Consider the following 21,622-nt stretch of genomic DNA (forward strand, 5'->3'; position numbering starts at 1 on the left):
GCAAGGCAAGAAAGAAAGAATGGATGGAAACTAATCAAGGAGAGAAGCAACCTGGAATTAAGGAGAAACTTCCTAACAGTGAGGACAATTCACCAGTGGAACAGCTTGCCACCAGAAGTTGTGGGTGCTCCAACAATGGAGGTTTTGAAGAAGAGACTGGGCAGCCACCTGTCTGAAATGGTGTAGGGTCTCGTGCTTGGGCAGGAGGCTGGACTAGAAGACCTCCAAGGTCCCTTCCAGCTCGATTCTGATTGATTGACTGAAAGATTTTGCAATCAAGTCCTAACCAGCCTCAACTCAACTCTGTTAGTTGTCGATTCGACTCAGCCGGTCAAGTGCTGCCATCTGGCGAGGCAACGAGACAAAACAGCATTAGATGTTATTGTTTTGTGCAGTTTTTCCTGGTTATGAGTATCCAGGAGCTGCTGTGAAGAAGAAAAAAAAACAAAACCCCAATATTAAACTAAGATCTTCTTGAAGTGGCTTCTCTTCTGACGTGTCTTTTCTTTCTCTTCTTCTTTGTTCTCACCTCTTTCTTCCCATCCTGACATCCTTATTCCTTTTCCTTCAAAATTATAATCTGTCTGTGTGGGATTAGAAGTATTCTAGTCTAGTCTAGGCTTCATTGCAATACTCTGTTCTGTTCTGTTCTGTTCTGTTCTGTCCTGTCCTGTCCTGTCCTGTCCTGTCCTGTCCTGTTCTGCTCTGCTCTGTTCTGTTCCACATTTTCTATTCTGTTCTGTTCTATTCTATTCAGTTCTGTTCTGTCCTGTCCTATTCCGTCTATTCTATTCTATTCTACACCACTCCACTCCACTCCACTCCACTCTATCCTATCCTATCCTTCCTACCCTACCTCACTCCATTCTCAATAAAGATTCTATTCTATTCTATTCTATTCTATTCTATTCTATTCTATTCTATTCTATTCTATTCTATTCTATTCTATTCTATTCTATCCTATCCTATCCTATCCTTCCTACCCTACCCCATTCCATTCTCAATAAAGATTCTATTTTATTCCATATTTTCTATTCTATTCTATTCTATTCTATTCTATTCTATTCTATTCTATTCTATTCTATTCTATTCTATTCTGTTCTGTTCTGTTCTGTTCTGTTCTGTTCCATATTTTCTATTCTGTCCTGTCCTGTCCTGTCCTGTCCTATCCTATCCTATCCTATCCTATCCTATCCTATCCTATCCTGCATTCTATTCTATTCCATTTTATTCCATTCATTTTTTTTCAAGATGGTTCAAATTTTTCCAAATTTTTCCCTAGACTTCATTCACTTTGCCCTGGAAATCAGATCAAAGCATTTCTCCTCTATTAGGTATTAATTAAGTATTGCACACTTTTTACTTAAAATCCACAGCCGGTACAGCACATCAGAAATGGTACAGGGTTGGACTAGACGACCTCCAAGGTCCCTTCCAACTCTGTTATTCCGTATCTATAGCTCACATACTTTTCAGGAAGAAGATCCGGGCCTACCTCTTCAACAAAGCTATCTTTCTGGTCCAGCATTTCCCGCAGAGTCTGGAGGATTTTGATGCAAAGTTTTTCTTCCTTCTCCATTAGCCGTTTTGTATGGTTGATCAACCTTTAAAATAAAACATCAGGCAAAATTATAACTTTCAAAACCCAGCGGGCCTCTCCGGATTTATTTCTCTTTGCTCTTTTTCACGTTATATATTCGCAGCTTTTACTCCTACTGTTCAGTTCACAAATGCTGGGGGGGGGGAGCTGTTGTAAGGAACAAACCTTTGCATTTATACTTAAGCAAAAGAGCGACTTATTTTTTCACCACCAAGCAATAGAAGACAACATCTGGCACTGGTGATGTTGGGTTGAGTTGGGTCATGAAATCTTGGCAAGGCAATAACTTATTTCCTTGCAAAGGTAAATAACTGGGAGCAAAGCCAACTCCTTACTAGAACTGATGACGTTCCCTTGTTGGGTCATGAAACGTCTGCAAGAAAACCACCAAACTCAGAGAACACCAAGGACCCTACAGTCCTCCTCCTCCTCTTCCTCCTCTTCCTCCTCCTCCTCCTCCTCCTCCTCCTCCTCCTCCTCCTCCTCCTCCTCCTCCTCCTCCTCCTCCTCCTCCTCCTCCTCTTCCTCGTCTCTCCAATCCCAACTCCCGTCTATCACTGATGATGTTACCTAGTTGGGTCAGGAAATAGCAAGAAAACAACCAAAATCAGAGAAGACTAAGGACCCTAGAGTCCTCCTCCTCCTCCTCCTCCTCCTCCTCCCTCCTCCTCCTCCTCCTCCTCCTCCTCCTCCTCCTCCTCCTCATCTCTGCAAACCCCACTTCCTTCTAGCACTGATGATGTTACCAAGTTGGGTAATGAAACGTCTGCAAGAAAACCACCAAGCTCAGAGAGCACCAAGGACCCTACAGTCCTCCTCCTCCTCCTCCTCCTCCTCCTCCTCCTCCTCCTCCTCCTCATCTCTGCAAACCCCACTTCCTTCTAGCACTGATGATGTTACCTAGTTGGGTCAGGAAACGTCTGTAACAAAACCACAAAGCTCAGAGAGCACCAAGAACCCCTCATATCAACCCCGAGCTACAAATATTCCCCTTCATTGGAAATAACTTCGCTCAGAGAGGGAATAAATTACTGTAATAGCTTCCACTTCGGTAAAGGGTATCTTCAGCTTCCAAGGTAAATTACGAGTAACTTTTCCATGCTATGTGAGGATAATGAAGAGAAAACATGACAAGGAACTTTCCAGAAAGAAAATTAAAAGAGAATAAAAGAGAATATTTGTAGCTCAGCGTTATACCCTAGGATCCTTGGTGGTCTCTGAGCTTGGTTGTGTTCCTTGCAGATGCTTCATCATCTGACTAGATGACATCTTCAGTGTTACAAGGGAGTGGAGTTTCGGAAGATGGAGGGGAGGAGGAGACGGAAGCGAGGAGGAGAAGAAGGAGAAGAGGAGGAGGAAGAGAAGGAGGAGGAGACAACCTTGGTGCTCTCTGAGCTTGGTGTTTTTCTTGCAGACTTTTAATCTTCCAGTTAAGCAATGTTTTCTAGCTAGCACTGATCTTCTTCTTCTTCTTCTTCTTCTTCTTCTTCTTCTTCTTCTTCTTCTTCTTCTTCTTCTTCTTCTTCTTCTTCTTCTTCTTCTTCTTCTTCTTCTTCTTCTTCTTTTCTTCTTCTTCTTCTTCTCCTTCTCCTCCTCCTCCTCCTCCTCCTTCTTCTAACAACCCCATAATCCCTTGCGGGATGGAGTCTGGGCAACTGAATGGAGTTGAGTGTTTACTGGCCGGATGCCCTTCCCATCACCAATGCGGAGTTTTGTTCAGCAGATATATTCCGCAATGTGCCCAGAGAGAGAGAAATATCTGCCTCTACCTAGGATACGAACTCACAGCCTCCTGAGGGATGTTACCTAATTGGGCCATGAAACGTCTGGGAGAAAACCGCCAAGCTCAGAGACCCCTCCAAGGACCCCATAGAAACCGAGCCGTCACAGATTGTTCCGGAGTAACTTTGCTGAGTCGCTTCAGCCCTTACTTGGACATGAAGGCTCCACATCGAATCCTTGCGTCGCTCCCTTCGGGGAAGAGGAGTTCAGGGCTCCGCAAGACATCCACCAACACGGAAAATTCAGCTTGCATCATAGGATTGAACTTGCTCTTCCAAGGAGGCCACCACGTCCTAAGAGAAGGACAATAAAAGGAAGATTCTTGGCGGAGGCGTCTGGATAGCGAAGCTCGTTTTCTGACGAAGAGAGCAGCAATGGAGGCTCCGTTTTCAAACGTTTTCCCATTTCAAAGGAACCGAGTTGACAAAGGGGAAAACAGACCTACAACTTATAACACCAATAGGTTGTGTGGTTTTCATTCAACGACTCAAAAACACAATGGTCAGTCATCATCTAGACCAGGGATGTCCAAAGTTGCTTCCCTCCCTTCTTCTTTTCCTCCCTCCCTTTCCTTTCTTCTTTCTTCCTCCCTCTCTCCTTCCCTGCCTTTCCTCCCTCCCTCCATCTTGTCCCTTCCTGTCGCTTCCTTCCCTCCCTCCTTCCTCGCTCCATCTCTCCCTCCCTTCCTTCACATCTGTTCCTGTCCTTTCCTTCCTATTTCCCTTCCTTCCTTCCTTCCTTCCTTCCTCCTTTCCTCCCTTCCTCCTTCCCTGCCTCCCTCTTTTCCTTCCTTCCTTCCCTCCCTTCCTTCCTTGCCTCCTTCTTTTCCTTCCTCCCTTCCCTTCCTCTCACCCACCCTCCCTCCCTTCCTTCCTGTCTGTTCCTTCCTTCCCTCCTTCCTTCCTTCCTGTCCCTTCCTCCCTCAGTCTCTCCCTCCCTTCCTTCCTGTCCATTCCTGTCCCTTCCTTCCCTCCCTCCTTCCTTCCTTCCTTCCCGTCCCTTCCTCCATCTGTCTCTCCCTCCCTTCCTTCATGTCCGTTCCTGTCCCTTCCTTCCCTCCCTCCTTCCTTCCTTCCTTCCTGTCCCTTCCTCCCTCCGTCTCTCCCTCCCTTCCTTCATGTCTGTTCCTGTCCCTTCCTTCCTTCCTTCCTCCTTTCCTCCCTTCCTCCTTCCCTGCCTCCCTCCTTTCCTCCCTTCCCTTCCCTCCCTCCCTTCATTCCTTCGTTCCCTCCCTCTTTTTCTTCCTTCCTTCTTTTCTTCTTTCTTCCCTCCCTCTCTCCTTCCTGCCTTCCCTGCCTTTCCCCCCTCCCTCAGTCTGTCCCTTCCTCCCTCCCTCCTTCCCTTCCTTCCTTCCTCGTTCCTCCTTCCCTGCCTCTCTCCTTTCTTTCCTTCCTCCTTTCCTCCCTTCCTTTCTCCTTCCCTGCCTTCCTCCTTTTCTTCCTTCCCTCCCCCTTCCTTCCTTCCCTGCCTCCCTCCTTCCTTTCCTCCTTCCTTCTTTCCTTCCTTCCTTCCTTTCCTTCCTTTCCTTCCTTTCCTCCCTCCCTCTCTCCCTCCCTCTCTCCTTTCCTCTTCTTCTTTCTTCCCAAAACATATAGATATAAAACAGGGAAAACATGCTAGCTGGGGAATTCTGGAAGTTGAAGTCCATAGGTCCTAGAGTTGCCAACTTTGGACACTCCCCAATCTAGACACTGCTTTACCTGAGTACTTTTCTGACGTACCTGTAGTTTCTCAATGATGTTCCTATAATCCCACGAAGGTCCTCCAAGGGGCTCTTTTAAAGCGGGGGCCGCTCCGAGCGGACATCCGCCAACCCATGGCCGCTCTTTGGATCATGTTGGTGTGGCTCTTCATGAACAGCGTGTTCACCTGGCTATCCAGGTCCACTGGGATGGCAATGCCCCGATTCTTGGCTTTGGAAAAGCAGCATCGGAAACGTCTCAGTGCACGCATCAGTCCACGCGCACAGGCACACAGGAAATGCATCAATGTAGACATGTCGGACATAAAAGGTTACTGATAATGGAACTTTGACTCTTTTGTCCTTTCCTTCCTTCCTTCTTCTCCTTCTCCCTCCCACTTTCCCCCCTTCCTCTCTTTCTTCTTTCTTCCCTTCCTCCCTTCCTTCCTCTCTTCTCTTCTCCTTCTCCCTCCCACTTTCCCCCCTTCCTCTCTTCTTCTTTCTTCCTTTCCTCCTTCCTTCTCTCTCCCTTCCCTTCCCTCCCTCCTTCCTCCTTCTTCCTCCTTCCTCCCTCCCTTCCTTCCTCCCTTTCTCCCTCCCTCCGCTCCTTCCTTTTTCCTCCTCCCTCCCTCCCTCCCTTTCTTCTTTCTTCCCTTCCTTCCTCCCTCCCTTTTTTCCTCCCTCCCTCCCTTTCTTCTTTCTTCCCTTCCTCCTCCCCTTCCTCCCTCCCTCCCTCTTTTCCTCCTCCCTCCCTTTCTTCTTTCTTCCCCTCCTCCCTCCCTCCTTTCCTCCCTCCCTCCCTTCCTTTTTTCCTCCTCTCTTCCTCCCTTTATTCTTTCTTCCCTTCCTCCTCTCCTCCCTCCCTCCCTCCCTCCCTCTTTTCCTCCTCCCTCCCTTTCTTCTTTCTTCCCTTCCTCCTTCCCTCCCTCCCTTTCTTCCTTCCTTCCTTCCTCCCTCCCTCCCTTTTTTCCTCCTCCCTCCCTTTTTTCTTTCCTCCTCTAGTAGTCCCCAACAACAGTTCATTTAGTGACCATTCGAAGTTACAACAGCACTGAAAAAGGTGACTTGTGACCATTGTTTCACACTTATGACCATTGCAGCATTTCCATGTTCAAAATTCAGAGGCTTGGCGACTGATTCATACTTATGACGGTTGCAGTGACCTGGGGTCACTTCATCCCCTTTTTCAACCTTCCGACAAGCAAAGTCGATGGTGAAGCCAGATTCACTTAACAACCGTGTTACTAACTTAACAACTGCAGCGATTCGCTTAACGACTGAGGCAAGAAAAGTCGTAAAATGGGACAAAACTCACTTAACCAATGTCTCCCTTAGCAATTTTGGGTTCAACTGTCGTCGTAAGTAGAGGACTGCCTATATGACAGATGTTACACAGAGTATATATATTGGGGGGGTTTTCCCGCAGAGATTGCCATCTTTTAATTTTTTTATGGATTTGGTTACAACATTACCAGAGACTGATTTTTAACTTCATTAAAATGATTTAACATTCCATGCGATTCCCTGAAAGGAAGAATTAAAAAAAAAGGAACCGTTAAAATTACCCACCAACTTCAGCCAAAGTTTTGATGCAAGATTCCACGGAAGATTTCTGAGCGGGATTTGGCCAAGTACAGTTGTAAATCCTAAAGGCAGATTGTAGCAGCTGGATGAAGACCGGCTGATGTGTCTACAAGAAGCAAGACAGCAAACACAAATTCATTCACGGAAAGTCACGTTCGCCCTTTCGGGAAACGGAACACAAATACGTGTGTTATAATCTATTTAACACTCCCTATAGACGAATTCTTCTATTTACAAAGGACTCTCGTGAATACACAGGAAGTCCTCGATTTACAACAATCCGTTTAGTGACTGTTCAAAATTACAAATGGCACTGAAAATAGTGACTTATGACCAGAGATCTAACTCCAGCTAACTTATCTCCCGCTAATTTCCCTTGGCTGTTAGTAGTTCAGATTCTCGTAGGGAGTTCAAGCTTGCAATAAATCTTTATACCTATTTGAATTGTCTAAGATATTCAGCTTCCCAAACACGACAAACCCTCTGAAGTGAACTCAAAGATTCCTTTATTAGGAGCGCCAGCAGCCCCGGCAAAAAATTTATCTCGCAGGCTGACATGTCCGTCCGTCCGGAAGATGAATAATTGTTTGCCACACCTTTTATCCCCAGAGCTAGAGTGGGCCTAGCAGCGGTGGTGCTTTCGTCCCGAGGACCGGCCCATAGATTTCCACTGCTCTCCTCTCCTCTGCCTTCTGTGCATCCACAGGCACTGGACCCAGCTATTCCTCCTCTTCCTCATCAGCCACCTCCAGATCTGGGGGCTGTTGATTCTCCATCTGAGAGCTGACGGACGGCCCAGGCTCCGCTTCTGTCTCTCTCTCTCTCTGTCAGCTCCATTCCCTCTTCCCCCTCAGAGGTCTCAGGTTGCCTTGATGCTGGTCCTGACTCCCACGCCTCCTCTTCCTCCTCCTCTGATTCGGCTGCTGGAGGGGCCGGTGGCCGATAGGCCACAACACCGGAACTCCTGATTTTCCCGGTGCTTGGCAGCTGAAGCCCCCCCCCCCAATCTAGACCCCTTCAACCTCCAAGCACCACAAAATGCAGAAAGGGCTCTAAATCAGGGGTCCCCAACCTGTGAACTGTGCCCCACAAGTGAGCCCTGAGGAGTTTCCAACTGGACCGTGGAAACAGCCTGCGAGCACCCCCACTCACTTCCACAAACAGCAGGCGAGCACATGTGCAACATGCTCCATTTCCGGCCACTTGTGCGAATCATCCCCTTCCCTCCCCTCCTCACCCCCAGCCAGAAATGTTGGGAAACTCAGGCCTTTTGAGTTATTTCTTCGTATAGGAAAATTATTTTCCTGACGAAAAGTCTTATCGCAGCGTTAAATAAACGTGACTTGGCACAAAGGCATCTATAAGAGCCGAGGTGGCGCAGTGGTTAGGGTGCAGTACTGCAGCCACTTCAGCTGACTGCTAGTTCAGCAGATCAGCGGATCAAATCTCACCAGGCTCAAGGTTGACTCAGCCTTCCATCCTTCCGAGGTGGGTAAAATGAGGACCCAGATTGTTGGGGGCAATATGCTATTTAGTATACTGTTGATTATTGTAAACCGCCCAGAGTCCTCGGAGAGTGGGCGGCATAGAAATATGACTAATAAATAAATAAATAAATTATACTGTGGAATCACAGCTAATTGTCTGTCACCAAGGTCTTACCTGCAGGCTGGTGCTGTTGTCTGAAAACGGAGAACTGAAAAAGCCGCTCACGATACTCATTACCGGTTCGGTGACATATTTTTCAAGAGATAAATCGGCATGTTTTCTATCTGTACTGCTGTTACAAACCTATCGGTGGAAAAAGACAGACATGATGTAACACAGACAGACAGACAGACAGACAGACAGACAGACAGACATCAAAGGAGCTGCAATTGCCATCCTTTAAATGCCCCAATAGCACCTGTAGCTTTTCTTAATAGCATTTAAACTTTTGAAGCAAAGCAAAAATTGAACCCTGGATAATCTGGTCAGTGAAAATAATTATTTCCTTGCTCTTAATAAAAAAAAAAACCCAACCTCTTCCCTTTTATGACCCTGTAATCTATTAATTCAGCGTAGAGTCAGGACGACTGGATGGAGCTGAGTATTTACTGGCTGGATACCCTTCCCGACACCTATGTGGAGTTCACAGCAGATATTTTCTCTTTGCACCCGGATAGACAAACATCTGCCGCTAGCTAGAATTGAACTCTCAACCTTCCGAGTGGGAGGCAAGCATCTTCACCTCTAGGCTACCGTGCCACTCATCTCTCTATGTCTTTCTATAGCATCTATCTATCTATCTATCTATCTATCTATCTATCTATCTATCCCTTTAACCATCTATTCATCCATTTATATCTATCTATCTATTATCATCTATCATCTATCTATCTATCATCTATCTATCTATCATCTATCTAACATCTATCTATCATCTATCTATATCTATCTCTCTATCTCTCTATCTCTCTATCTCTCTATCTCTCTATCTATCTATCTATCTATCTATCTATCTATCTATCTATCTATATCTCTCATCTATCTATCTATCTATCTATCTATCTATCTATCTATCTATCTATCTATCTATCTATCTATCCCTTTAACCATCTATTCAGCCATTTATATCTATCTATCTATCTATCTATCTATCATCTATCTATCATCTATTTATCTATCATCTATATCCATCTATTTATCTATCTATCTATCATCTATCTATCTATCTATCTATCTATCCATCCATCCATCCATCTATCTATTTTAAAATCAAGTCCACTTCTTGGTTTGAAAATAATTGAAAGTTTCAATATTTTAAAAATTGCTCAATAAAATTTCTGAAAGACGTCCAAAGGCATACCCTTGCCATGTCAACCAGAAAATTCTCAAACAGCTTCCAGATATGGTTACTGGTGTATATTTCCTTCATTTCCACTTCGGTGTCCACATAGCAGTGATTGACAAAGTTGACATACGCAATCTTGATCTGGAAGTTCAAAGAAATTGCATTGATGCGAAGAAAACAGGAGCAGGGCCACTGGATTTTCCCACCGCTAGACACATCAAAACCATTCCACGAAACCTTGTCTTAAAGCTACAAACTCGTTTTCTATTATTATATTTTGCGTTAATCTAAGTCAACGCTTCCTTTCCAAAAATTTGTTACTTCATTTCTTCATTTAAATGGCATTTGTGACTTGTCCTTCCCCGGTTCCCAAACCATGTTACCAATTTTTAAGGGAAATCTGTTTCATTGCTTTAATTAATGGCTTAATTAAGAGCTTTGGTGGCAAGAATGCAGTATTGCAGGCAAACTCTGTCCACTGTCAGCAGTTCGATCCTGACCGGCTCAAGGTTGACTCAGCCTTCCCTCCTTGCGAGGTGGGTAAAATGAGGACCCAGATTGTTGGGCGCAAATAGGCTGACTCTGTAAACCATTTAGAAAGGGCTATAAAGCACTGTGAAGTGGTATATAAGTCTAAGTGCTATTGCTATTGCTATTGCTATTGCTATTCCTTCCTTCCTTCCTTCCTTCCTTCCTTCCTTCCTTCCTTCCTTCCTTCCTTCCTTCCTTCCTTCCTTCTCCTTCCTTCCTTCCTGGTGGCACAATCATTAGAACACAGTATTGCAGGCTAACTCACTGTCCACTGCCAGCAGTTCGATCCTGACCGGCTCAAGGTTGACTCAGCCTTCCATCCTTCCGAGGTCAGTAAAATGAGGACCCAGATTGTTGGGGGCAAGAGGCTGACTCTGTAAACCGCTTGCAGAGGGCTGTAAAAGGACTATGAAGCGGTATATAAGTCTATTGCTAAGTGCTATTATTATTATCTTGATTGAACTCTTTTGCTGTAACTGCTGTAACCCAGAGCAGAAGATCTATTTTTAGTACGACTACTCAACATGCCATTAAGATTCCTATTATTATTCATCTTTTGTTGTAGTCTAAAGGCTGGTGTAGGTAAAACTCAAGTTATTTCAGCAACGGAGCCTGGTGGCGCAGCAGACTAAAGCACTGTTATTAACTGTTATTAACATCAAGCTGTTTGCAATTAGTGTAAGTTCGAATCTCACCAGGCTCAAGGTTGACTCAGCCTTCCATCCTTTCTAAGGACCCGGATTGTGGGGGCAATAAGCTGATTTTGTATAAAATATACAAAAGTATGAAGGCTATTGCTTAACGCATTGTAAGCCGCCCTGAGTCTCCGGAGAAGGGCGGCATATAAATCAAATTAATAGTAATAATAATAATAATAATAATAATAATAATAATAATAATAATAATAATAATAATTAATTTTTAAAAAACGTGCAATATTAAAACCTACCTTGTTTTAAGAACATTACCACAGCGTTCAACTTACCTCAGGTATGCAGTCGTCATGCGTCACCACTCTCACGATGTCATCCAAGGGGAGGAGAGAATTACATTTGATCTCGGTGTAGACATTTTTGCCCTCAGTGCAGGCTGCCAGCAGTTCCACCAAGGTGATGTGATACACCAAAGGCCCACTCTCGTCTACTCGGTCTCGCTCAGAGCACATCATGTGAAGGAGGGTTGGGAAAGAGGCTCTGTCGTTGTAGAACACCAAGGCATCTTCCCCTCCGTTGATCAGCTGAAATGGGACCTGGGATTACGGCTCATTCGCAATAATAGGGTCCGAAGGGACTTTAGAGGTCTTCTAGTCCAACCCCCTGAACATGCAGGAGACCCTATACCAGGGGTGGGCTTCAAAATTTTTTAGCAAGGGGTACTCTGCCCGGTTGCTGCGTGGGCGTGGCCATGGTGGGCGTGGCCTAGTTAGCCTCCTGCACCATGGGAGGGGTGTTTTTGCCCTCCCCGGGCTCCGGAGGCTTTCCTTGAGCTTCCGGGAGGTCGAAAACGGTCTCCTCAGGCTCCGGAGTCCCTCTGGATACCGGAAACTTCCGGTAGGCCCATCTTTCGCCCTCCCCGAGCCTCCATGCGTGCCCTGCACTTACCTGCATCCAAAATGACCCGTGTGGGGACTCCTGGGAGGGGAGGGTGGGCGGGGCACCCCAGTTCTGTCCGAACTGCACAGAATCTTAGCTAGAGGTTCTCCCGAACCCCCAGAAGCCCCACCCCTGCCCTATACTATTTCAGACAACCTATCTCCTTGGAACCCATCCCTGGTGCCCAAAAGTTTGGAGGCCGCTGCCTTAACTTACCTCTGTCATAACCATGTCCTGACATTTCTTGACGTATTTACCATCGGCCTTGACAATGGTGTGCAAAAAACGCAGATATTCAACATGGCGGCCGTGCGTCTCGATGCAGTGGACGAAATGCTGCACGGCCCGCTCGCTAATTTCATTGCAGAGATGGTAATTGTTGGTGAAGATGTGCCGCATGGTTTCGGCCTCCAGAAGCTAATTTAAACACCGGGAAGGAAGAAAAAAAAAAACATTGTACGATAATATCGGTGGTATTTACACGTAATAGATTACCGATTCACAGAGTTGGAAGGGACCTTGTAGGTCATCTAGTCCAACCCCCACACCCAAGCAGGAGACCTTACACCACAGACAGATGGCAGCCCAGTCTCTTCTTGAAAGCCTCCAGTGATGAAGCTCCCACAACTTCTGAAGGCAACTTCTGTTCCATCGGTTGATTGTTCTCACTGTCAGAAAATTCCTCCTCTCCTTGATCATTTTCCATCCATTATTCCTTGTCTGGCCTTTGGGTGCCTTGGAAAATAGCTTGGCCCACTGGTCCTTCTCTTCACTAGACTTTTTATTTATTTATTTATTTATTTATTTATTTATTTATTTATTTATTTATTTATTTATTTATTATATTTCTATACTGCCTTTCTCCCGTAGGACTCAAGGCGGTGTACAGTCAAGAAAAATATAGACACACAAACATCATAAAATTGCTAATTAAAATTATTACTTAGTTTGGTCAATTAAATAAAACCCAGAATTAGATAACATTTAAAAAATCATTCACATGTTCGTATGTTTAGCCCCGCCTGTTGGAACATCAGGGTCTTGAGGGCACGGCGGAAAGCACGGAGATCAGGGATATTCCGTATCTCCGGGGGCAGTTCATTCCAAAGGGTTGGAGCCCCCACAGAGAAGGCCCTCCCCCTGGGAGTCGCCAGTCGGCATAATTTGACTGACGGTACCCTGAGTAGTCCCTCCCTGTGAGAACGAACTGGTCGGTGGGAGGCTATTGGTGGCAAAAGACGGTCTCGTAGGTACCCATTCTAGCTATGCCCAGTTCCTGCAACCGTTCATCGTATGTTTTAGCCTCCAGTCCCCTCATCATCCTGGTGGCTCTTCTCTGCACTTTTTCTATAATATTGAGTAACGTCAAGAATGCTAGTCCTACGTGGAGTATCATCTCTCTCTTGTATTTTATTCTTCAAGGGCAGAATTTAGTCTTATTCCAAATTCTCCCTATGTTGAATAAGACCAAATTCTGGCCTTGAAGAGGTTGAATGGAAGCTAATTAGTAGAGAACCTTCCCAGTGGCAAGATAATATCTCCAAATGGGAGTTAAGAAAGCAGACCTACCATTCCATCCTAATCTTTCAAATAAGAAAAGATAGTCTTGAATACCAATATAGGAGAATATTTGTATCTCAGGGTTGAAACAAGGGGTCCTCTCTGAGCTTGGTAGTTTATCTTCCAGACATTTCATTACCAAACTAGGTAACTTCATCAGTGCTAGCATTGATGATGTTACTTAGTTTGGTAATGAAATGTCTGGAAGATAAACCACCAAGCTCAGAGAGCACCAAAGACCCCCCCACAGTCATCTTCCTCCTCCTCTTCCTCTTTCTCTTCCTCTTCCTCCTCCTCTCCACAAACCCTACTCCCTTCTAGCACTGATGATGTTACCTAGTTTGGTAATGAAACGTCTACAAGAAAATCACCAAGCTCAGAGACCACCAAGGCCCCCTCACATCCTTGAATCTTCAGATGCAGAATCATGCAGTCTTTTTGGATACAAATACCGCCCCTTCCAGTGAGAAATTCATCCATGAATTAAATACTGACCCCAGGGGTTAAGAATAGGTTGAGGTGTTTATGGAGAAGTATCTGATTCTGGGGATTTCCACGACAGAAGTTCTGAAGGAACAGGTGAGCTAAAGTCATGATTTCATTCATCTTTTGGTCAGTCTTCGGTCGTGGTCATTATTTCAATTGTGAAATGAACCAACAAAAGGGAAAAAACAAAGTTAGAAATTAACATTGGTAGAGGCTGTCCCACACATTACCTGTCTGATAGTCAGTCAACACGGGTAGAGTCATTGTAAACAATCCATGTTTGTTTCACATGAATGTTTAATTCGAATAAATTACATTCTTGAGGCTAGTCACAAACAAAACACTGAATAAAATAAATATTTTATTCATATGTGTGTGTGTGTGCATGTATGTGTGTATCGGTATCCATATATCTCTACCTCTACCTACCTACGTACCTATGTATGTCTGTCTGTCTGTCTGTCTGTCTGTCCCTCCCTCCCTCCCTCCCTCCATCCATCCATCAATATCAATATCAAAACTGGGGGGCAGGGGCGGGAACTTTTCAATTTTAGTTCATGATTGCAAGAGTTTGAAAGGGAAAATAGCCTCCCTTAATTAAAAATAATTTTATTTAATTATTTGCATTAATGATAGTTGCCAATTCATTATATACTGTATTACCAGAGATATTACGTCCTTACCTTTTCATAGGGTATTTGAAGGAGATCCAACACGACGCTGTGGGCTCCCATATTTTTAAGTAAGCGCTGCTGCTGGTTTCTACATTTTTTATTTTGAATGCAGAGCCCTCGTAATCGGATCAAAATCTGCGGATGGAGAGTAACCCATATTGAACATTTTTCTCCCCCACGAATTAAGCCAAATATACGTGTCCCGGGATAACGTTGCAAGAGCCAAGCTGGTTCAGTCAACGGGACCAGAGATTTACTCTTCCGAGTTTTCAGATTTGTGCTGGAACCCATCCTCTCTACTGGAATATGTGCTTTGGGCTATTCTGTAAGTCGTATTTATGCGGTGCCTTCCTATTGGATGATTGGTGTGTTGATGGCCGGCGATTGGCTGTTGTTTACCTGTGCTGCCATGCTCCTATGTTTCTGATAAGCTGGCGGTAAATCAGCACTCCTGTTGATTGACAAGGGAGCCATTTTCCAAGCTTCAATCACTTCCCTGGCTGTTTTTGTCCCTGCTTGGCCAACAATCTTAATAGCTGCATGTATGTCCTTGTTCATTGCAATTGTGAGGCCATCAATGAATTTGGGTCTTCTTGTAAAATGAAGAATATTACTATATTGTACAAAAGGTACAATATTACTAGATTATCAACATACCTCCATAACTATATTATAGTTGTTACTCTTGTTGGTATCAATCTGTGGTTTCTTACTGCCATCTTGGACTGGACTCAACATGCTTGAATCCTATAATTTCAAGAAAGAGTCAAAAAGTAAAATGTAAAGCGGTTACTTGTGTTATGATTATCAACTAGGTCTGTATTTGCCTCTGAGGTTTGACTTTATATGTATTTGTGAACTGTTTTTAGCCAGCCAGAATTATTCTTTTAAGAGAGTGGCCATATAAATTGTCTAAATAAAAAAAATTTGGAAGACTGAATGATAGGGGAGGGGAGGGGAGGAAAGGAGAAGAGAGAGAAGGGGAGAGGAGGGGAGGGGAGGGGAGGGGAGGGGAGAGGAGAGGAGAGGAGAGGAGAGGAGAGGAGAGGAGAGGAGAGGAGAGAATAAGAGGAGAGGAGAGGAGAGGAGAGGAGAGGAGAGGAGAGGAGAGGAGAGGAGAGGAGAGGAGAGGGAGGAGAGGAGAGGAGAGGAGAGAAGAGAACAGAAGAGAGGATGGGAGGGGTGGGGAGGGGAGGAGAGGAGAGGAGAGAAAAGGAGAGGAGAGGAGAGGAGAGAAGAGAAGAGAAGAGAAGAGAAGAGAAGAGAAGAGAAGAGAAGAGAAGAGAAGAGAAGAGAAGAGAAGAGAAGAGAAGAGAAGAGGAGAGAAGAGAAGGAGGAGGAGAGGAGCGGAGAGAAGAAGAGGAGAGGAGAGGAGAGAAGGAGAGGAGAGGATTCTTTATTGGCCAAGTTCAACACACAAGGAATTTGTCTCGAATGATAGTTATAATAAACTTAAGATAATAATACGGTAATAATAATAATAAAAAGGAACAATGCTTGCAAAACTTTCAAAGCTTGGGAAAGTGAAAGCAGGAATGATTTAAAGGATCGAAACCAAAAAGACTCACTTCAATTGGCTCATCACTTCCTTTTGTTTGATTTTCACCCAATACTCCGCTTTCATAATTACTGGTTTTCTGGACCCAAAGTTCTGATTTTTCTACAGTCAGTCTTAGTTGATCAAGGTCAGTTTTAATCTGCTTGTAACTGTCCACATCTTGGTTAGACACCAACAATTGGACCTGTAAAATATTCGGAATTCAACAGAAGCTCAATGGCTTCACATGCAGAGATTTTACCCCGAAGTTCTGTTTATCTGCTTGTGATGTAGCGTTAGAAAATGGCACTTGCTAGTCATAAGGTCACAAAAGGAGGATCATGTGACACTCCAACGGCCATAAATATGAGTCAATTGCCAAATTTCTGAATTTTGATCACATGATCATGTTGCGTGCTGCAACGGTCTTAAATGTGAAAAACGGTTTTAAACATCTTTATAAATCCATATATTTTAATTGTTCTAGTATGAAGTCCCATTTGACGTTATCGAATGATTTTTGCGCCTCGATGAATATCAACGCCATCTGTTTTTCATTGGGGACTAATAATAATAATAATAATAATTATTATTATTATTATTATTATTATTATTATTATTATTATTATTATTATTATTATTATTTTATTTCTATACCGCCCTTCTCCCGAAGGACTCAGGGCAGTGTACAGCCTATTTAAAAACACAAGACAATACTTCATAGTATTCTATCGTAACCAAGATAATCCTAATGTTGTTCCTTATATGCCGTCCGGGAAGAAAACCGTTTTGATCAGTAAGAATGAAATTCTCTAAAATTTTCTTTCGTCTGTCCGCCATAATTGTAATGAAGATTTTACAATCCGAATTTAGTAGGGATATCGGCCTATAATTTTTAATATAAGTCAAATCGGAATTTTCTTTGGGAATCAATGTGATTGTTGATTCTTTCCACGATAATTTTGTATTATTAATAAAAAACTTTTAATTTTTTTTTTTTAAAAATGTGAAAAGCGGTCATAAGTCACTTTTTTTCAGTCCCGTTGTAACTTCGAACCGTCACTAAATGAACTGTCGCAAGTTGAGGACTACCTACTCAGTGAAAGCATTCCTACACTATTGGGAGGCTGTGTTACTTGTCTTAGACAAATACTTGTCACTTCTACAGATTCAAAAGAAAGAAACAGGATTGAAAATGGGAATATTACATGGGAAGATAACAGCGTTTCATGCGCTTTGGCATATAGTCATGCCGGCCACACGGCAACGGAAATGTCTTCGGACGATGTTGGCTCCCTTGGCTAAGAAAGTCGGGCACAACCTGACAGGGGAAAACATTTATCTTAAAACCAATATTCTGGTGACCACTATTCTGGTGGTCATTTAATGACCCCGTAGTCCCTTGCGGGGTGGAGTTGGGGCAACTGAATGGAGCTGAGTGTTTTACTGGCCGGATGCCCTTCTTGTCACCAATGCGGAGTTTTGTTCAGCAGATAGATTCTCGTGGTGCCCAGAGAGAGAGAGAGAAATATCAGCCTCTACTAGGGTCGAACTCACAGCCCTCCGGATTGTGAGGCGAGAGCTCCACCTCTAGGATTCTGGTGGCCTTACGTACCTGCTTAAACGCTTGCAGCACTTCTGCTCGCTGGCTGAAGTGTTTAAACAAGAGTTGCAGGGCTCCTGAGAGCAAAGGAGGGTAATCGTGCATTATAAGATGAATCAGGACTCGCAAAAACGTCCTTCCTCCTTCATCGTCCAGTTGCACGGCGTTCTTTTCCTTCCTGCAAAAAAAAAAAAAAAAAAAAGAGAGAGAGAGAGAGAGAGAGAGAGAGAGAGAGAGAGAGAGAGAGAATCTAGTCACAGCAATGCTAAGCCTATTTAGAATCAAGGGCACGTGAAGTGTTAATATCACTTTATAATGCCTTGGTAAGGCCACACTTGGAATACGGCATCCAGTTTTGGTCGCCACGATGTAAAAAAGATGTGGAGACTCTAGAAAGAGTGCAGAGAAGAGCAACAAAGAGGATTAGGGGACTGGAGGCTAAAACATATGAAGAACGGTTGCAGGAACTGGGTATGTCTAGTTTAATGAAAAGAAGGACAAGGGATGACATGATAGCAGTCTTCCAATATCTCAGGGGCTGCCCCAAAGAAGAGGGAGTCAAGCTATTCTCCAAAGCCCCTGATGGTAGGACAAGAAGCAATGGATGGAAACTAATCAAGGAGAGAAGCAACCTAGAACGAAGGAGAAATTTCCTAAAAGTGAGAACAATTAATCAGTGGAACAATTTGCCTCCAGAAGTTGTGAATGCTCCAACACTGGAAATTTTTAAGCAGATGTTGGATAACCATTTGGCTGAAGTGGTGTAGGTAGCAGTCTAACTTACTATCAGGGGTACTGTATTTAGTGGGTGGCCTTGGGTATTTTTGGTGAAGTAGAAATCAGTAGGGCTTCCAAGCTTCCTAAAAGCCATCAGAAGTTTGCAAAACAGTCTGAAGATTAAAATTTCCACCACAGAGAAGCAGTATTGATACACTGTCCAGAAGAAATATATGTTGTGGCCCGCCAGCTGCCAGCAAAGCTGGCGGCAGACTTGGACGATGAAGAGGTTGGGGAGGCCGGTGCTGGATTCTGGGGAAGACTCTGATGGATGCTCTGCGTCAGACACAGAGATAGAGCCAGGGCTCTCCGACATTTCCCAGCCACCGGAGAGGCAGCTGCCTTTGGAGGCTGAGATGAGTGAGGAGGAAGAACAGCTGGGGCCTGTTCCAGATGCACGTATGCGCAGAGCTGTTAGGAGAGGAGAACAACGGAGGACAAGGAGTCGACTCGGGAAGCAAAGTACACGTGGATGCTGAATGGCCCCTCCCTGGCTGGGGAATAAATAGAAGGAAAGGGGAGTGATGGTCGTAGGAGACAACCGTTCGTATTTCTAGAGATTTTGCTCATTGTGTTTCTTGCCTCAGAGACTGCTTGCCAGAACTTAATTTGCAGCCTTTCGGCTGGGATCTCACGGCCTGGCAATTATCGCAAGGAACTGATAAGGTCTGTTACTGCAGTTAACTCCTTGAAGGACTCTTGCCTGGATTTCTCGGTGGGCGAATGCAATTAATTCACAAGAGGTAAATAAAAATAAAGGGTTTTCGGGACAAGGAGTCTGTTTCTTGCTTCTGCTAAAGCTGGGTCAGAACAAGATAAAGATTAATTAAAAGTATTAATTAGGCCTATGAGAGCGAAAACAGCGGAAAGGAGTTGGTCAAGCAAGACAGAGGGCCAAAGATATGGGCTCACCTGCCCGCAAACATGGTTTCTGCTTCTGCAGCAATTTCATCTATATCGGGAACAGCCGCTGAAACAGAAGACGGTGTACAGTCAACACTACAAAAGCCATCATCCTCCTTTCCTAGTTTTGCGCTAGAAAGAAGCGATCAGTGGCAACCGGTGTGACACAGAAAAATTCGGACTGGGACTTTTAGGCTCCTACCGTAGGCCGCGTCTGCTTCTCCTCCAGGGTTCCGCCTCTGCGCATTATCCACCAGCTTTTCTCCTTGGCTGGCCCGCCCCCATTCTTTCACCCTGGCCAATGGGCCTCGGCCCCTCAGTCCCAGATCCTTCGCGGTGGCTCATTCACCAAAATGAGAGCGGGGGGGGGGGGGAAGAAAAAAAAAGAAAGAAAAGAAAGAAAGGGGAGAGAGAGAGAAAGAAAGAGAAAGGAAGGAAGGAAGGAAGGAAGGAAGGAAGGAAAGAAAGAAAGAAAGAAAGAAAGAAAGAAAGAAAGAAAGAAAGAAAGAAAGAAAGAAAAGGGAAACATGATTGACGTCCACTGTTGGAGGCTGGATTGAGTTAAAATGCATCGAAACTCACTTTAACAAGGTTCTTGTTTAGCAACCAAAATTTTGGGTTTAATTGTGGTCATAAGTCAAGGGCTATCTCTTCCTTCCTCTGCATGGCAGCCTTGTTGTAGTAAACTCCTTCCCTTTTCTGGGAAATTTCTTCTCTGTTAGAGGCACCAAAATAACCCAGATGATATAAGGTCTCCTGCTGGAGCAGGGGGTTGGACTAGATGACCTCCAGGGTCCCTTCCAGCCTGAAGCTACATCTAGTGCCAGGGTTTGTGGTCCTTCCTTTTTCTCTCCCTCCCTCCCTCCCTCCCTCCCTCTCATTCCCCTTCCTTCCTTCCTTCCTTCCTTCCTTCCTTCCTTCCTTCCTTCCTTCCTTCCTTCCTGTCTTTCTCCCTTCCCTCCTTCCCTCCCTCTTTCTTTGTTTGTTACCCCTGGAGGAGAAGCAGGCGCGGCCAACGGTAGGAGCCAAAAAAGTCCTAGACTCGAAAAATTACAGCGATGTTGCTTAAATCCTTGTTTCCTTGATTTATTCTGCACTTACCTGAGGTGAGAGCTGGTGAGTCGGGTGGGGACATTGTGGAATTGTCAACATTTTCATTGTTCTCCCCCAAATTCCTTCTTGTAAATAGACAGCATGTAGGATATCCGGTAGTCAAGGCGAACGCTAAGAATAAACTGTAGGACATAGACAAACTTTTGAGCCTCTTTTTTCAGCAGGGCATAAAGATCATTTGGGTATGACGTCAAAGTTGCTACTATGCAGGGGTGGGATTCACCGGTTTGGGCAAACCGAATGCTAATCTTACATCTGCTTCACCGAATCGGTAGTTGCAAGGACCGGCTGGCTCTGCCTACCTCACCCCTCCCCTCCCAGGAGTCTCCCACGCAACCCGTTTTGGATGCCAGGTAAATGCAGGACCCACACGGAGGCTCTGGGAGGGCAAAAAATGGGCCTCCCGGAAGTTCTGGAAGTCTGGAAACGGGTTCGTTTTCAGCCTCCGGAGCCCAGGGGAGACCATTTTCACCCTCCCGGAGGCTCAAAAAAAGCCTCCAGAACCTGGGGAGAGCAAAAACAATCCCCACAGCAGTGGTGCAGGAGGCTGAGTAGGCCATGCCCACCCAACAACTGGGCAGAGAACCGGTTGCTAAAAAATATTGTATCCCACCCCTGCTACTATGGCATTAAAAAATATTGTATCACCGATACAAGAGAACATCCGTAGCTCAGGGTTGAATTGTGGCATCCTTGATGCTCTCTGAGCTCGGTTGGGTTTTTTTTTTTTTTGCAAACGTTTCATTAGCCAACTAGGTAACAAGTTCACACCCCCACCAACACTGACAGGGCAAGCCACTAGTATACAAACAGAGGACAAACTGCACTCCCTTCTAGCACTGATGATGTTACCTAAATGGGTCATGAAATGTCTGCAAGAAAACAAGGCCCCCCAATGCATTTGTCATTTCAAAAACCAACCCTGTTCATCCTTGAAGGTTTGAAAAACAGCCATTATTTCCAGCACTAATCACCAAAATGGAGTTAAGTCAAATCGTCTGTTGGGTAGCTAAAAAAACTGGGCATAGGAATTCTGATTTTCATTCAGATTGGTATCTGGAGAAGGGACCCTCTCCTACTTCTTCATATATGTTGCTTGGGGTGAAACACAAGGCCACATGATTAGATTTCAGCTTCCATTTTCAGCTCTTTGTATGTATTGTTTGTATGTATGTATGTATGTATGTATGTTTGTATGTACCTCCTTGTATGTATGTTTGTTTGTATGCACTGAGAGCTTATGCACTGGAGACAAATTCCTTATTGTCCAATCAGACTTGGACAATAAAGAATTCTATTCTATTCTATTCTATTCTATTCTATTCTATTCTATTCTATTCTATTCTATTCTATTCTATTCTATTCT

General features: G+C 44.5%; 1 protein-coding gene across 1 annotated transcript in view; it reads right to left on the bottom strand.

The window, feature by feature from the left end:
* Nucleotides 1-21,622, bottom strand: part of ITPR2 (inositol 1,4,5-trisphosphate receptor type 2) — a 169,853-nt gene that overhangs the window by 54,834 nt on the left and 93,397 nt on the right. The window contains 18 exon segments of the mRNA XM_070947456.1: nucleotides 1,496-1,604; nucleotides 3,532-3,647; nucleotides 3,649-3,675; nucleotides 5,104-5,160; nucleotides 5,162-5,295; nucleotides 6,633-6,753; nucleotides 8,310-8,438; nucleotides 9,496-9,621; nucleotides 10,997-11,248; nucleotides 11,820-12,020; nucleotides 13,659-13,781; nucleotides 14,333-14,458; nucleotides 14,981-15,070; nucleotides 15,892-16,065; nucleotides 17,476-17,641; nucleotides 19,153-19,210; nucleotides 20,245-20,311; nucleotides 20,313-20,378. Of these exon segments, the coding sequence (XP_070803557.1) occupies nucleotides 1,496-1,604; nucleotides 3,532-3,647; nucleotides 3,649-3,675; nucleotides 5,104-5,160; nucleotides 5,162-5,295; nucleotides 6,633-6,753; nucleotides 8,310-8,438; nucleotides 9,496-9,621; nucleotides 10,997-11,248; nucleotides 11,820-12,020; nucleotides 13,659-13,781; nucleotides 14,333-14,458; nucleotides 14,981-15,070; nucleotides 15,892-16,065; nucleotides 17,476-17,641; nucleotides 19,153-19,210; nucleotides 20,245-20,311; nucleotides 20,313-20,378 (2,142 nt within the window).

Source organism: Pituophis catenifer, unplaced genomic scaffold (genome assembly GCF_029215685.1).
Source record: "Pituophis catenifer annectens isolate HBS135680 unplaced genomic scaffold, rPitCat1.0.hap2 SCAF_7, whole genome shotgun sequence".
In the NCBI taxonomy this organism is placed as follows: domain Eukaryota; kingdom Metazoa; phylum Chordata; class Lepidosauria; order Squamata; family Colubridae; genus Pituophis; species Pituophis catenifer.